Source organism: Phoxinus phoxinus, assembly GCF_949152265.1.
Source record: "Phoxinus phoxinus genome assembly, chromosome: 1".
In the NCBI taxonomy this organism is placed as follows: domain Eukaryota; kingdom Metazoa; phylum Chordata; class Actinopteri; order Cypriniformes; family Leuciscidae; genus Phoxinus; species Phoxinus phoxinus.
In genome coordinates this window covers 18356357-18372360 of record NC_136876.1, presented here as the reverse complement: position 1 = coordinate 18372360, position 16004 = coordinate 18356357, and the positions used below count along the sequence as shown (strand labels likewise).

Genomic DNA, 16004 nt, shown 5'->3' with positions numbered 1-16004 from the left:
TGACATATAATTTTTCGTCCCATCTCATATTGTTTTCCTTCCCTATTTCCCTTAAAGGGCTCTGTACTGTACTAAACTTTTGACAGACGAAAATTAAACAGGAAGTGTTTGTCCGAAGTGAACTTACAAAAGGTTTTGTGAGAGAACGCTAAAGTTTTGCAAGAAAACCCAAAGATTCTCGAGGGAACACAAAAGTTTTGCGAGAGCACACACAAGCTTTGAAAAATATTTTTCCCTCCAACACCACCATGTCCTTTTATGTGCTCTGTATATTATTACGAAATACTGTATATTATTATTATATATATTAGCAATATCTGTCAAATGATAAAATGTTACCTATACTGAAAATAAAGTTAACGTTGTAAGACAGTATTCAACAATGAAAGAAAATATTAGCAAAGTCCCATTAAGGCAAGTCATTTCACTCGGCGGCCATCTTTGAAACGCCTCTCGGGCAGCTATTTCAGTAACGCAGGTATGGCTCCTATCTCTGTGAATGAATTTGTTTCCTGTCTGCCATTATTGGACAAACTGATTAATCCAGGTGTGTCTGACCAACAACAATAATCAGACACACCTGGATTAATCAGTTTGTCCAATAATGGCAGACAGGAATCAAAGGAGCTGGCTAAAGATTAGGAAGTAGCGCAGCTGTGCATAAAGTGCACTTCCCCAAAGCGGTTCACTAAGCTCACGATTACATTTTATATTGGAAATCACCAATAAAATATGACAACTGTCATATAAATTTAGTTTTTAACGCCTTAAATCATGAAAAAAACAAAACAAAAAAAACTGCAGTTTTCATGCTGGACCAGCCAATGCACATGTGCAATCAAAAGCAGTATTTCTAATGGCAGCTGCAGAGGCGCAATGACTTAAGCAAATACTGATTGGCTGTTTAATTTAGAAGGCCTTAACTTATTAAGTTATGTTTAACTTATTCCGCCATATTGCGCATTGCACTTTCTCCTATTCATAGTAATAAAGGGTAGTAATAGTAATAATATTCACAGTGCACCATCTATTAGCAAGTTTTTACATAACATTTTTATATAACCAGTGTTGGTTTAGTATCTTTGAGACAGTATTATAATTTTTATGAATATTTTCAGTCTTCATTTTTATTTTAGATGAAATTTTTGTAATTTTATTGTTCATTTTTATCATTTGTATTAGTTTATTTATTTATGTATTATCTATGTCTGCTTTAGTTGTAGTTATTTTAGTACATCAAGTTAAAAAAAATATATTTTAAATTTTAAGCAATAATTTTTATTTTATTTTTTGCACTCCGGACAACGAAATACAACAAAAGTGGAACATTTCAGAAATGGTAATCAACCTCCTAAAATTGTATTAAAAAATATTGGCCTTTTTTTATTGCATCTAACAAACATTTACAATGGTAACCATCATTTCCACAGTTATTGTTAGGACAATAAAGCTATGGTAACAACTGTGTTTGAAAAAAACAACAACAACTAATGACAGATTCTGAAAGCTTCAAAGATCTCTCTCTCTTGTTTTTTCTTTTTTTTAACAGTTTTTACAGTAATAACAGTTATGATTTTCATTAGTGCTATGAAAAAAACCATTATGCAAACACAGTGCTTTTTAAGGACTCCATAAGAATAGTAGAAAGTGCTTCTACAAGTTGTGTCAGAGCTTTGCCCCAGGACCTGGCCTCTCCACCTGAGACGTGAGCGAGGCAGCCGCCGGCTCGTCCACAAGCCAGAAGAGCTCTCCCTGTCTCGGAGCCACCAGAGCCGACGGAAGTGCGGGCCCTTCTCCACCCTCCAATACGTGCTACAGAATTACAGACAGTTCCAGGATAGATACAAATAAAACAGAAAGAATAGCAATGCAACATTCACCATTGTAGATATCCAGGGTGTCTGAGGCACTACTGAAAGTGCTTACCTTGAGTACAGGAGCTTTGCTGCCTCCTGTTGACACAAACACCACACACCGAGCGGCGTTAACCGTGGGTAATGTCATAGTGACGCGCTGAGGGGGTGGTTTGGGGGAATCAGAGATTGGGGCCACTGTCCTCTGGCTTTCCTACAATGAGAAATCGATACTTTAAAAAAAGAAAGCCAATAAAATACAATTAAAAACTGATAAAAGGCAGGGTTTTGTGGGAATCTAAATTATAAATAGGATTTAACAATGCTAAACTAAAAGTATATGTTGTAAATGAAATCTTATTTTAGTTATATTACTATTAGCATGTTATCATCACCATACGTTATTACATTAATCTACTGAAACCTGTAATAAAGGATGATCTGGAAAGAGAGAGCAGGTGTGTCCGTCTGGTCCCATACCCAGCAACAGCATGTCAAAAACTGGGATTTGCTCTGGGCTAAAGGCCTAAAATGACAAAATTATATTAAGAGTTACGAATTAACAAAATAAAAAATAAATCAAATTAGTTCAATTTATTTTGTCTATGAACTGAAATCGCACCTTGCTCAGTTTGTCAGCATAATCATCAGCACATTCTTGCACAGGTAAAGACGGATCTATAGCCAATATCCTATCTTCTGGAATGTTGATTTTCCCAAACAATTGATTCTGTAAGATATAAAAAGCAATCAGTATTCATATTTCAAGTGACATCACACCCTCATAAAACACTTACCTGGAGGATAAAACAAGGAGTTCTTCCGCTGCCCACCAGTTATTTATTTATTTTAGTGCCGGGCAATGATTAATCGCATCCAAAATAAAAGTTGGTGTTTACATAATATTATGTGTGTTTACTGTGTATAATTATTTTGTATATATAATATAAATCAGTGGCGGGCCGTGCATTTAACACCTAGGCCTTCAGTGACGTCCTGAATTAATAACTTTTAATAGTGTCGCACCGCACGCACCGGCAGTTATAGGGTTAATGCTGTGAGTTCGGGAAACGCCGGGTAGAGAGAAACGAGCGAGTGCGTTCGGCTTTTGTGTTAGTGTTCAGTGGTTCTTGCGTTCCGATTATAAGTTTAGAAACGGATCCTCCCTTGTCTTATCCCTCAATGGTTACAATAGTATTAATGTTTGAAAAAATAAGTTGTTTTCATCATACATTTACAAGAAAAATTAGGAAGAAAATCTTATTCACCACGGACAAAAAAGGGAGCAAAAAATGCATTATACTCTCCAAAACTACTGACTATTTTATACACAAAATCCATCCTAATTTCTTTCCTCAAAAAGACTTAAATTACTTTGTTGTACAGGACAGGTTGTCTGTGCGTTTCAGTCCCAACAACCTTTTCTATCGCCATCGAGGCTAATGTGCTGAAAGTCCAGTCTGTCCCGTCGTATTTCTGGCATAAGTTTATTTCGCTTTAGTGCTGAGAGTGTCTGCTCGACAGAAGCAGTAAACCGGGAAAACACCGCAAAACATGACGATGTGTAACGTTACAGCTGAAGCTCTCACACAGATTTTTGAACGATATCAATGAGATCAGCAGTACTTTTGCCTTCAAAATCAGTCATGGCATACATTACAGTCAGTTCTGTTTTTACCCGGACAGATCGATATAGATCCGTGACTCTGCGTAAGCTGGATAAGGGATTTTTTCCGGTAGGTTTAACCTGCTGGTGGTCGAGGAAGGAAAGAAACATTAATTTACGGGTTGAAAAACGATTAAATCTACAGGAATATATTTTAGTTTACACAGTTCGCTACAGATGCGGTTAGCTAGCTCTGACTACCAGTAATAATAGTAAACGCTCTGACCATCCAATCAAAGGGCGTGAAAATGCTTACGTTATTGTATGCCTGCTAGATGGCCGCGGTGCAGTCAACTCGAAATCTGATTGGCTGATTAAATCTGACTGATTATCTGATTGGTTAAAGCAAAAGTTTCATTGCCATTCATTTTAAGCTACAGGCGCCCGCACTATCGATTCTGAAGGCCTCGAGGCAGATATATTTGACCCTGGCAACACATGACGGCTGAAATATGATTGGATAAAAGCGCTAAAATAAATAAACACTACTGGAAGCAGCGCAACCAAGAGAAAAGCTATGAAATTAAGAGAATGGACTATTGGGAATAATTTAATACTCATTCATAAAAAAAGATATATTAAAGTGCAAGTCAGTGATTCTGATAGTGTTTAGGCCAGCAGAGAAGGCCTTGCTGGCCCTGACGGCCCACCACTGATATAAATATATTTATACATAATGTATATTATATATAAATATTATATATAGAAATAACACTTAATTTTTTTTTTACATGCATGTGTGTGTATTTATATATACAAAATAATTCTACACAGTACACACACATATATTATGTAAACACAAACTTTTATTTTGGATGCGATTAATCGCGAGTCAGCGTTGCCCAGCACAATTTTTTTGTATTTTTTTTACCAGGTTTGTACTTGGTGCCTTAATGTACTAAAACAGTGATATTAAAAAAAAACAAATATAGTATACATACTACTATGCATGCATACTATATAAAGGAAAGCAGATGAACCTAAAATATGAACGCAGCGTGCTGACAAACATTAATGCTTAACGGTCAATTTAGCACGTTATTTTCATATTCTGTGTTCATCTACGCCCCTGCATAAAGTGTGCATCATCAAAAAGGTGTATAATGAATGTAATCTTTAAATATATCACTGTCTTAGTCAGTCAAGCCACATTAAAGGGCACCTATTATGACATTTAAAATGTTCCTAATGTTGTTTAGGGAGTCCCCAACAACAGTTTTACATGCATGCAATGACAAAAAACACTTTTGTTTTCGTATAATATGCATTTATTTTTACCTGATTTGCTCACTGACTCCCAAATGATTCGTTCAACGACTCGTTTTTCAAACCCCTCCTTTGCGCGACGCTAATCTGCGGTGATTGGTCAGATGACCCAGCAGTGTTTACAGAGATAATAGCCTACTTATTTTTAACACGGAGTACAATGATGCTTTTATCAATTAAATTGTATTATAATAATGATTATAGTCCACTGCTTTATAGTTTGTAGTAAAAAACGAAAAATAAGATAAAGAATTTAATGTTATGTTAGCGAGCATAGCCCAGAGTTCATATTGTAAAAGCACAATCAGTCTTTGTTTGCGTTAGCCCGATGCATAAACATAACGTTTTTACACAAAAAAATGCAGTTACATTACAGTTATTACTCTATTCTTTAGACAACTCCGAAAACAACGACAAACACTTCAAATATCTCAATACAATTGTCATTGGAGACCTAGAAGCTAAACGGTGCTTACACAACAAACAAAATAATTATTAAGCATGCTACATAAAATATAAAAGCAAAAATTATTAATAACACTTACAGGTTGTGATACGGAGGAGGAAGCTGATGCAAATACACTTGGAACTGAACCTTCCTTCAATATCAGCCAGCTCGCGAATCCAAGTTTGATTGCATTTATTAAAAAGCAATCGTCTTCAAAATGACGCGAACAAAGCACAAGGCTCGGACTACACTTCTGTGGTATAGTGAATTGTAGCCACTTAGTCTTCAAATGCTCCTCCTTGGGCAGATGAAAAAAGTTTGCTTTTGAGCCGCACTTCAGAACACAGCGTCTCGTCGCCATGATATTTTCCCTGGCCTTGGAGACGGAGAGCAATAAGTGGGCGTATCGTAATAACTTGACAAGTTGACGTCATCTAGTCAGAGAAAAAGCTTCGGTCTTCTAACGATTCATAAAAATGACTCAGAGTCGACTCTCACTTTTGAAAGACAATAACTTTATATACGGTGCACTTTCATATTTCAAACTTTGCAGGATGTTTTTGTTCACTTAGATCTATGTTACACACTACATGAAAGGTAAATTTCAAAATTCCATAATAGGTGCCCTTTAAGTGTTTAAGAAGTTTTTTCACATTAAAGTCAGCATGAAACAGAAGTTGCGATAGTCTATGTGACATGTCTACGTGAAACGGCTTCTCGGACAAGGAAAAATGTAGGCCGGGACTTGATTTTGTCCATGGGGAATTGATTGGATGGTTGGAGTTTGCTATTGGTGGATCTCATGTGAGTGACAGGTTGATCCCGCCCTCACGCCAGTAAAACAAACATTAAAAAACTGTCAGTTCGTTCACATATCTGTTTCTTTTCTTTCTTTGGTTTTAATTTTATGAGGGTAGCTAAATATTTGTGCCTTGAAACAGATGGAAAACTGACAGGCCTGTGCTGCAATTCTATGGCTGTTTTGCCAGTCACATGTCTGAACGAATGGACTATGAATGGACTTCTCCATTCCTAAAAGAGCTCTACAGGTTAAGGGTAAAAGATTGAAGATTATCGAAGGCACCTTATATAAGCCATAAGTGCTCTCAGGATCACTGAAAGGGACGAGTCTCTCGTCACAGAAGCCGATAAGCCATCGGCTGCAGTCCAGGTTCTCCACAGCAGGAAGATCCTTACTCAGCATGGAAACCAAACTCCCACCTGAAAGACCCAGAGAGAAGGAGCTTCTGCCTGCGCTCAGAGCTCTCTCTGCACGAGAGGATACCAGCTGAGCCAGAGTGGGTCCAAGCTCGGACACAGAGGGGAAAACCACCACTCTTCGTCCAGACATCTGAAATGAAGGAAAGGTGCTTAATGATTAATGCTAGTCAATTCAGATATGATGAAGCAAAGCTGAAGCCAACTGAATACATGCGTCAAAAAGTAGCATGACCAGCAAAACAGATACAAAAAGGACACAATAAGTTAACCGCCCTCTTCAATAATCTAACGTTACTGGGAAAAGCGTGCACTGTTTCATTTATGTATCATGGAGTGTACACTAAGAGTCTACCGATAACCGCTGGCAATAAAAGCATGTCAAAATGATGCTCTGTGTTTTTTTACGCTAAATTATGCTGAAATAAAAAATGACTTTGAACTCACCGTGGAATGTTGTCTTTAGTAGTGAGATTCTCTTTATGTCCTGCTCATGCGATCTGACGAACATCCAATCACAGCGAATGTTGCTTACTGTTGCATTCTGGGTAATGTAGTGCTCATTTGATTTGAATCAATCCCCTGTTTCCATATGTTCAGTGTATTTCAGATCCTTGGAGTCTAGCTGTCATGTAGCAACTGAATCACAGGTCTGAGAATTATCCTTTCGATTCGTTTTCATGTCTGATATGCTGTTTTTTCCCCGATAATATTATATATGGTTCGTATTATTATAATTTTATTTTACTTGTATTTAATTTTCTAATATCTACTTCTGTGCATGGCAGCTATATGTGAGTTATATAAGCACCGTGCAGTTGAAAGATATATATAATATAACATAACATAATATATGATTTGTAATATCCTCATTTTATTTAATATTTTCCATGTATATTCTAATGTATTTACTTCTGTGCATGGCAGTTATGTGACTTGTATAAGCACAAGCACAGTGCAGTTGAAATATATCTATATCTATGATATAATATAGTATGATTTGTATTTTCCTCATTTTATTGAATATTTTTTCCCATATTTTCTAATATATATATACTTTTGTGCATGGCAGCTGACTTGTATAAGCACAAGCATAGTGCAGTTGAATATAATATAACAAATAATATAATAAAAATAAAATAATGAAGTAAACACGTTAAAATATGCAGTGACCATATTTATTATATTATCACATTATGTAATAATAAGAATTGCAATTTATCCACGACATTCTGTTCAGAACGTTTTCGGAAGCCTAAACGTTTTCGCTATGGATGTAAAAAAAAAAAAAAAAAAAAAAAAAACGTTACATCAGCAGTAAACAATCGAAAATTTGAATATTTCCCCAAATAACAGTCTCTGGCTCTCACTCGAAACGCTCCACTTCAGTAGATGGCGCTAGTGAGCCATATTCAGATAAATCAATCACACTGATCTACACACGTACAAGAAGTAGTAAGAAAGGGAACCACACTGTTGAACCATTTTAGTTATTATTATTAAGTTAAAGTATATACAAAATTATTATTATTATTATTTTAAATGCAAATTCTGTATATCTGCAAAAAAAAGTTAGTGTCTTCCATTCGAGAGTTTGGGGAAATATCAGAAGATGTTGTCCACTCTGTCCTCGTTCCAGAGTCAGTTGTCTTCCATCATGGAAACACTGGTGCAAACAGCCGTACTGGAGATCAGCAGACTGGTGGATGTGGAGTGTGAAGTGTTGCTGGCGGAGCTCACCCGCAGCCGCAGTGAAATCTGCTCACTGAGAAACACGACCGAGGACACTGGACACACACTCACACAGAGTTTCACATGTGACAAGAGGTACGTACGCTTTTGTTTATGATGCATATACTTCATAAGGCACATGTTTAGTATCATCATATAGTACCGGTCAAAAGTTTGGACACATTACTACTTTAATGTTTTTTGAAAGAAGTCTCTTATGCTCATCAAGCCTGTATTTATTTGATCAAAAGTACAGTAAAGAAACAGTCATATTGTGAAATATTATTTTGTGAATAAAATAAAATGTCATTTATTTCGGTGATGCAAATCTGGATTTTCAGCATCATTACTCCAGTCTTCAGTGTCACATGATCCTTCAGAAATCAGTCTAATATGATGATTTATTATCAATCAGCTTAATCATTTTTTATAACCTGTGATACTTCTTTCAGGATTATTTGATATATAAAAAGTTTAAAAAAAGAACAGCATTTATTTGAAATAGAAATCTTTTGTAACAATACCGTTTAAAAGATTGGGGTCAGTCATTTTTTCTTTCTTTTTCGAAAGAGCAAGGTGTTAAATTGATCAAAAGTGCTAGTAAAGATTAATTTAGTTAAAAATGGATTTCTATTGGAAATAAATGCTGTTCTTTTTAACTTTCTATTCATCAATGAATCCTGAAAAAATTATCACAGGTTATAAGCAGCACAAATGTTTCCAACATTGATAATAAATCATCATATATTATTAGAATGATTTCTGAAGGATCATGTGACACTGAAGACTGAAGCAATTATGCTGAAAATTCAGCTTTGATCACAGGAATCAATTATATTTTAAAGTATATTAAAATAGAAAACCATTATTTTAAATTGTAATAATGTTTCACAATATTACTGTTTTTTTTTTTGTCTTGTCTGTATTTTTGGTCAAATTAATACATACAGGCTTGATGTGTATAAGAGACTTCTTACAAAAAAACTAAAAATAGTAATGTTGTTTCCAAACCATTGACCGGTTCTGCATATGCAGCTCGACTTATCCAATGTTGGGTAGATTACTTACAAACTGTAGTCAAATTACATGATGAAATTAGTAACTAATTAGTCATTGTAATTACATAGATTTTAGTTAATATAATCAGACTACTTTTTGATTACTTTTTAGATGACTTTTGACCTAACTCGTTTATCACTTTGATCAAAAAGAAAACACAAAAAGATGTGACCATTAACAGATTATAGCCAACTGACTAGTGGTTGGTCTGTGTGTGCAATTTCCCCCTTCGAAATAAAACTTGAACCTACTTTCCGAACGTATAAAAAAAAAGTAGCTGAATGAAACATTTTAGAGATAGAAACGATTAATCATGGAAAATCAATAATTTATGAACAATTTATTGCCATTGTGTGAATAACATGTAATCATAAAAAGTAAATCTGATTATAAGACTTTTAAAACAATCAAATTACAAGTACTTACTTTGGAATCTGATTTCATAATCCAGATGACATGTAGTCAGTTACTGCCCAGCAGTGTATATAACATATATATGAGCTCATGTCCATGGATCATACTAATCAAATTGATTGGTGCCACTTATTTTGGTAACACTTTATTTTACAGTGTCCTTGTTACACATTCAATTCAATTAAAAAACTTGATTGTCTATCCCCACAGGGGTAGAAAATTGTCTTTGGACAAAGGCTCAACAAACAATACAAAAAAAAGTTACATGTAGTTACTATTGTAATAACTAAAAACTATGCATATTACATGCAACTAACCCTAAACCAAACCTTAAACCTAACCCTAACCGTATAGTAAGTACATTACTATTAGGCTACTCCGTACTTAAATGTATAATTACACTGAAACAAGGACACCTTAAACTAAAGTGTAACCCTTTTTTTATTTGTTTATTCAGTGAATATGCCCAAGAAGAGATGCAGAATCATTTGAACCAGTTTCTTTTTAGAGACAGCCCAACAGTAATTCAGCAAGACCACGTAAGTTCTCTTCATTATGTAAATATCCACATATATTTCCTGTAAATATTTTGAGTACAACAGCTGATGAAAATGTAATGTTTCTATATATATATTATACAAATATAAGATATAATGTGATGTCAAAATGTCCACAGCAGGAGTGTGAGGTCAACCAGCCAATGGGTATGATAAAGCAGGAGCTACATGAAGTAGATGTTTGGATTGGTCAAGACAACAGTGAAGCGGGTAAGACCAGAACTAACTGTTGTATAATTGTGGATAATATTAATAGCAAATGTTTGTGAATAGTTTGTAACTTCCTTCCATCTGCAGTACACTTACATGACTTTCACTTAACCATAGGAACCCACTGCGGTGAAGCCGTGAGCCTGTCACCCACCAAGGACGTTCGCAAAATTGTCCCTCGTGTTGACAGAAAAAGTAGAGAAAATGCAGCTGCAAGAGTCCCGTCTAAATCAGAATCACTGAACAGAAACGCCTCACCTGGGGAAATGATGGTGAACCAGCCGTTGTCTAAGAAACGCACATCTGAATCTGAAAACACCTCATTTAGTCACACACAGAGTTTGAGTGCGTCAAAGTCCACAAGAACATGCCGTGCCAACACTATGTCAGGGGACAAGGGGTTTGTTTGCACCTACTGTTCAAAGTGGTTCAGGTGTTTTAGTCAACTTACAACACATCAGCGGAGCCACACAGGTGAGAAGCCCTACAGGTGCACACTTTGTGGAAAGAGGTACATTCAGAAAGGACACTTGTACACCCATCAGCGCACCCATACCGGAGAGAAGCCGTATAGATGCCCGCTCTGTGGGAAAGGCTTTATTCAGAAATGCACTCTTGACATGCATCTGCGAAGTCACAGCGGAGAAAGACCCTACACCTGTATTAAATGTGGGAAAGGGTTCGCAACGAAGTTTAATCTTAACAAACACCTGTCTTGTTGTCAGTCTTGCAACAACATCAGTTAATGAATGACAATGAGCTTGAGGAAAGCGTGCTCTTGTTTGACATTGGTTTTAAACTGTGCATTGGTTTGAGCTATTTATTTGTTTCATTATTATGATCACATGCGTAGATAATTTTTTTTAAAAGTACAGTTTTCTATAATTCATGTTATCACATCAGCATTAAATACAAAACATGTTCAAAAACAATGAAACTTGTTTTATTTATTTATTATTCTTATTTGTTTGTTTTACTTTAAAAATCACCTTGAGCATATATATATATATATTTTTTTTCAGAATGCAATTTTGTTATTCTGTCATCATTTCAAATTTCACAGTTTCCATGAATCTGTTATTCATTTCGTGCTATTATGTATACAATGAATCAATGTTATTCTGAAAACAAGCTTTTCTACACGTTGGTTTACGGTAATTCCTCCCATAATCCTTTTCGCTCACACGCAGCGCTATTTATGGTATGTTTCTACAAAAAGACAGCGGAGAATATAGCGACAGTGTCTTCCTAGATGAAAAAACGGCTATATTAAGAATTTTCTTGTAACATTAAAGGTTCCCGTGAACAATGGACATCATGAATACCGCCGATTTTCAGACGCAGTTAACATCGATAATGGAAATTATGGCGAGGACCGCTGTTGTTGAAATAAGCAAACTTTTCGAGGAGAATTCGTTGTTGCTGCGTCTAGAGATTTCACGGTGTACAAACGAAAATGAATCTCTGAAAAAGAAATGTCATTTTCTGGAGAGTGAACTTCAGTCTTCTCGGAAAACCGCTTTAAAGATGAAGGCAACAGAAGCTCCATTCAGCCATCCGGGACATAGAGGTGATTTATAAAACTCGTGTTAAAAACAGACTGATACTGTGAATTTTGTCTTAATAAAATGCGAAATATGAAGTTCCAGGAGGATGAGAAGCTGAATTTAATATCTGAGCTGGTAAACTGAACGCTTTATGTTCATGTTTTTTATCCAATAAGACGACATGCATAAACTACGATGGAAACACATTTGCCCTTGAGAAATGTTGTTTGGTGACTTTCATGTCCATTTAAGTTGTACTTGGTCATTCTCTGGAAAAGGTTTCGGTTCCCATGAGTTACTATTGGTATAATTTACAGCTTAGTGAACATGGTTTGATAATTCTGTAATGCACAAACTTGAAAATAAGGCCTTTGTTTTAGTTAAAGGGATAGTTCACCCAAAAATGAAAGTAATTTACCCACCCTCAAGTTATTCTAAACCTGCATAAAATTATTTCTTCTGTTTAACACAAAAGAAGATATTTTGTAGAATATGGGTAAGCAAAATGTTTCTGGTCCCCATTGACTTCCGTAGAGAGTCTTTTTTTTTTTTTTTACTTTTTTTTTATACTATGGAAGTCAATGGAGACCTGAACATTTTGTCATCATTTACTCAGCCTCATATCATCCCAAACCTGTAAGAATTTCGTTAATCTTCAGAACACAAATGAAGATCTTTTTGATGAAATCTGAGAGCTTTCTGTCCCTTCATTAACAGCAACGCAACTACCACTTTTACACTTCAAGAAGTTCATAAAGAGCTCGTAAAACTAATACACATTAATTGAGTGGTTTTATCCAAATTTTCTGAAGAGACATAATCACTTTATATACAGAACATATTGAATTTAGACTTTTAGTCACATATTTAGGCTTGTTATGCCGTGCATTTCTCCCCTTTAAAAAATAAATGGCATCTAGCATCATGGAGCTCAACTTTATTTTCTTTTAATCATTTAATCGTTGTTTCTTAGGATTTGGATTGATGTGATATTTGCTTATGATGCATCTATTAGTCAATTCCCCCCTGACATTCCACCCCAAAACATTTGGAATAGATTTGCCACAATACATGTTGTGAAAGAAAGTATTGTAAGAGAAAATTATGAGGATGTTGAAGATCTCGATGAAGAAGACAAAGTACGTGACTCACCTTGGGTTCAAAGGAGTAGGAATGAACTCAGAACTTTCTAAACTCAAACAGTTAAAATATACAGTACTACCCCTATGCAAATTAAGTTTATCCTCTGTATGTCCCCCACCGCTCCCATTCTACAGTTGATGGCCAATTGTTTAGGATCTGATCTCCAGAAATTGTGCAAAAGTTCTTTTGGTTGATTTATTCCAAAATGATTGTGACTGGGTTGAAATATTGTTATATTTTAAGACTATAATCAGGTTATTTTGGCCTGTGGTGGGTAAATAAGATTTCTCAGTGGCTACCTTTTTTAAATGTAATTGTACTTTTTTTTTAAACGCCTACATGTTCAACAGACACTGGACATCGTCCCACAATCGACAATGTCTTCGGTAAGGAATGGTGCATGAACCTCTGGAGACACCAGGAGTCAAATGCTGGTGAGCAGGAGGAGGACACACACCTGGACTCTTCAACCATCACAGAAGAGGTTGGTCTCACGTACTGCTGAATATGGAGTTCTCTTAAAAACAATCATAACGCAGCTTACTAGCTCCCTCTTTTATTTCCAACCCTTTAGCCAATAAATTTGCTGGATGAAGAACCAGATGTAATTATGATCAAAGAAGAGACGCTGAAGATTGACGATTGCTCTGGGAAAAGCAAACCTGAAGGCCAAAGGAGCAGTTTGAGAGGTTTGTTGAGAAAGACATTGAGAACAGCGGCTATTTACTCTTATTATATTCAGATGTTCATGTGTCGTTTATCGAATTACAGGTCCAGCAATGACCAGTGATGAGAGATGTGTTGCCCAGAGCTCAGAGGATTTTATCACATACACGGTACCTTCAGATGAGCAAGTCCATTTGAACGTGCAACAGCCACAAGCCGAAGAACAACCTCTTGAAGGAACAATTTCGACACATGGAGACTGTACAACAGGGTCAGATTTGAGTGCTGATGTTGGATTTTTCCCAAATCACCGGAATTTCAACCAGATTTTTACACATAAGAAGAAATTTAATTGTGTGTTCTGTGGGAGAAGCTTTGAATATTTAAGCCACATGAAAAAACACATGCGGACACACTCCGGAGAAAAACCTTATGTCTGTACAGTTTGTGGTCGGAGGTTTGCTCAAAAGATATATCTCACAACTCACGAGCGCACTCATTCTGGCGAGAGGCCGTTCACGTGCGTGGAGTGTGGAAAGAGCTTTTCTCAAAAATCTTCTCTGAACGTTCACCTCCGAAGCCACACTGGAGAAAAGCCATTCAGCTGTTTAAAATGTGGGAAAAGATACACGTACAAAACTGGTCTTAAATCACACCGATGTGTTAGTTAGAATAGAAATGGATTGTTACTGAGTATTTTGTGTACTTGGTTTTAGTATGAAACTACTGTCTAGGGCTGCGTTTCGTGAGCTAAGTTGATCGTAGATCGACCATACGATGCTTTTGGGAAACACAGCTTAGGTCACTGTATTATATGTTTGTTGAACAGAAGGATAAACATGATACTAGTTAAAAAAAATATGTATTAAACATATAAAAGTGGATGAAAATGCTGATAGTAAAGGTTGTTTGTTTGTGAACATTGTGAAATGTTTTCTTGTGTCCAGTTTTCTGCTTATTGCTGTAACTTTTTGATAACTAACTTTGATAACTTAATAACCTATAACTTTTTTTTCTTTTGCAGTCCCTGAAGTATTTTTAAAAAATGTTCTTGAATAAAATGTCTTTTTTTAATAAATGTGGTATTATTTTCACAAACAAGTGAAAATAAGATCTTCAACTGTTTAAGAGTATTTTTCAATTAAGTACAAAACTCACACACTGTATATACTATCCCCTTACACTGCCCCTATCCCTAAACCTACCCATCACAGGAAACATTCTGCATTTTGTTTCATTTTTAATAAAACATTGTTTTTTAAGCTATTTGAATTATGAGGACTCATGAAATGTCCTCATAAACCACGTCTAAGTTGCAGTGTAATACACATGTCATTATACAAATTTGTGTCCTCATAAATCACATAAACAAGAGCAAACACACACACACAAATCATGCGTTTCAACTAGAAAATGTATTTCACAATCAAATTCATATTAAACTTTTCAATTTCTTATTTTTCAATTTCACATTAAACTTTTCGGTATCACTGTAAGGTTTAATTTGTTAATATTAGTTTTATTTACACTAGTTAACACAAACTAACAATGAACAATACGTCTACAGCGTATAATAATCTTAGTAATAATTCACATTTACTAATAAATTTTTAAGATCAAAAGTTCCATCTGTTAGTTAATGCGCTGTAAACTAACATAATAAAGATGCTATTTTTGTAATGAAAGATGTTATTTATTTATAATGAAAATTTCTCATTCAGACAAAAATGGTCTACCGGTAATTAATGTTTGTGTCCTCTAACTTTTCTTCTTGAATTCAACTCTAATTTTACCCCGACTTGTGCACAATAACAAAAATGTTAGATTTTTTAAGCTTTATGAGAGTTTTATGAGAATTGAAGGTAACACTTAAGTTTAGTTGCTTATTAGCATGCATATTACTAGGATATTGGCTGTTTATTAGTACGTATAAAGCACATATTAATGCCTTATTCTGCATGATCATATTCTACATCACTTAATCCAACCCAATACCTATGGCTTATTAAGTAAAGTAGTTGTTAAGTTTAGCCTAAACTTAACAACTACTTTACTAACCATTAATAAGCCATAGGTAGGAGTTTATTAAGGCAAAAGTCGTAGTTAATAGTGAGATTTGGACCCTAATCTAAAGTGTGGCCGAATTTAATGGACCTAAATTTGACAAGCCTTTTCATTGGGAAACTCTATCCATTTCATGCCTTTAAAAATGGTTTTGTTTGCCAA

The 16004-nt window shown here is 35.4% G+C and overlaps 3 protein-coding genes across 4 annotated transcripts; 2 read left to right on the top strand and 1 right to left on the bottom strand.

Moving 5' to 3' along the window:
• Nucleotides 1-1250: 1250 nt before the first annotated feature.
• Nucleotides 1251-6994, bottom strand: pgls (6-phosphogluconolactonase). The gene is made up of 6 exons (XM_079619172.1): nucleotides 6899-6994; nucleotides 6318-6584; nucleotides 2476-2583; nucleotides 2278-2379; nucleotides 1927-2067; nucleotides 1251-1812 (listed from the first exon to the last, which is right to left on the bottom strand). The coding sequence occupies exons 2-6, from the start codon at nucleotides 6582-6584 to the stop codon at nucleotides 1666-1668; spliced, it is 765 nt and encodes a 254-aa protein (XP_079475298.1). The 5' UTR covers nucleotides 6899-6994; the 3' UTR covers nucleotides 1251-1665.
• Nucleotides 6995-7821: 827 nt separating this feature from the next.
• LOC307001903 (uncharacterized protein) lies at nucleotides 7822-11284 on the top strand. Of its 2 annotated transcripts, none has more exons than XM_079618947.1 (4): nucleotides 7822-8278; nucleotides 10113-10194; nucleotides 10335-10422; nucleotides 10540-11284. In XM_079618947.1, the coding sequence occupies exons 1-4, from the start codon at nucleotides 8064-8066 to the stop codon at nucleotides 11166-11168; spliced, it is 1014 nt and encodes a 337-aa protein (XP_079475073.1). In that variant the 5' UTR covers nucleotides 7822-8063; the 3' UTR covers nucleotides 11169-11284. The 2 variants fall into 2 exon arrangements, with proteins under 2 accessions (XP_079475073.1, XP_079475072.1); XM_079618946.1 differs by having other exon boundaries at nucleotides 7879-8278; nucleotides 10332-10422.
• Nucleotides 11285-11522: 238 nt separating this feature from the next.
• LOC307001839 (uncharacterized protein) lies at nucleotides 11523-14907 on the top strand. The gene is made up of 4 exons (XM_079618828.1): nucleotides 11523-11992; nucleotides 13463-13596; nucleotides 13687-13801; nucleotides 13884-14907. The coding sequence occupies exons 1-4, from the start codon at nucleotides 11731-11733 to the stop codon at nucleotides 14447-14449; spliced, it is 1077 nt and encodes a 358-aa protein (XP_079474954.1). The 5' UTR covers nucleotides 11523-11730; the 3' UTR covers nucleotides 14450-14907.
• Nucleotides 14908-16004: the final 1097 nt, after the last annotated feature.

What these genes read in the sequence shown, in the direction of transcription:
- pgls (XM_079619172.1), bottom strand. Translation starts at nt 6,584, where the DNA reads ATGTCTGGACGAAGAGTGGTGGTTTTCCCCTCTGTGTCCGAGCTTGGA. An exon ending in CAGATCATCCTTTATTACAG is followed by an intron (nt 2,068 to 2,277) that starts GTTTCAGTAGAT and finishes TTCTCATTGTAG; the next exon opens with GAAAGCCAGAGGACAGTGGC. An exon ending in GCAAAGCTCCTGTACTCAAG is followed by an intron (nt 1,813 to 1,926) that starts GTAAGCACTTTC and finishes GTAATTCTGTAG; the next exon opens with CACGTATTGGAGGGTGGAGA.
- LOC307001839 (XM_079618828.1), top strand. Translation starts at nt 11,731, where the DNA reads ATGGACATCATGAATACCGCCGATTTTCAGACGCAGTTAACATCGATA. An exon ending in CAGCCATCCGGGACATAGAG is followed by an intron (nt 11,993 to 13,462) that starts GTGATTTATAAA and finishes CATGTTCAACAG; the next exon opens with ACACTGGACATCGTCCCACA. An exon ending in CCAAAGGAGCAGTTTGAGAG is followed by an intron (nt 13,802 to 13,883) that starts GTTTGTTGAGAA and finishes ATCGAATTACAG; the next exon opens with GTCCAGCAATGACCAGTGAT.
- LOC307001903 (XM_079618946.1), top strand. Translation starts at nt 8,064, where the DNA reads ATGTTGTCCACTCTGTCCTCGTTCCAGAGTCAGTTGTCTTCCATCATG. An exon ending in CAGTAATTCAGCAAGACCAC is followed by an intron (nt 10,195 to 10,331) that starts GTAAGTTCTCTT and finishes AAATGTCCACAG; the next exon opens with CAGGAGTGTGAGGTCAACCA. An exon ending in TCAAGACAACAGTGAAGCGG is followed by an intron (nt 10,423 to 10,539) that starts GTAAGACCAGAA and finishes ACTTAACCATAG; the next exon opens with GAACCCACTGCGGTGAAGCC.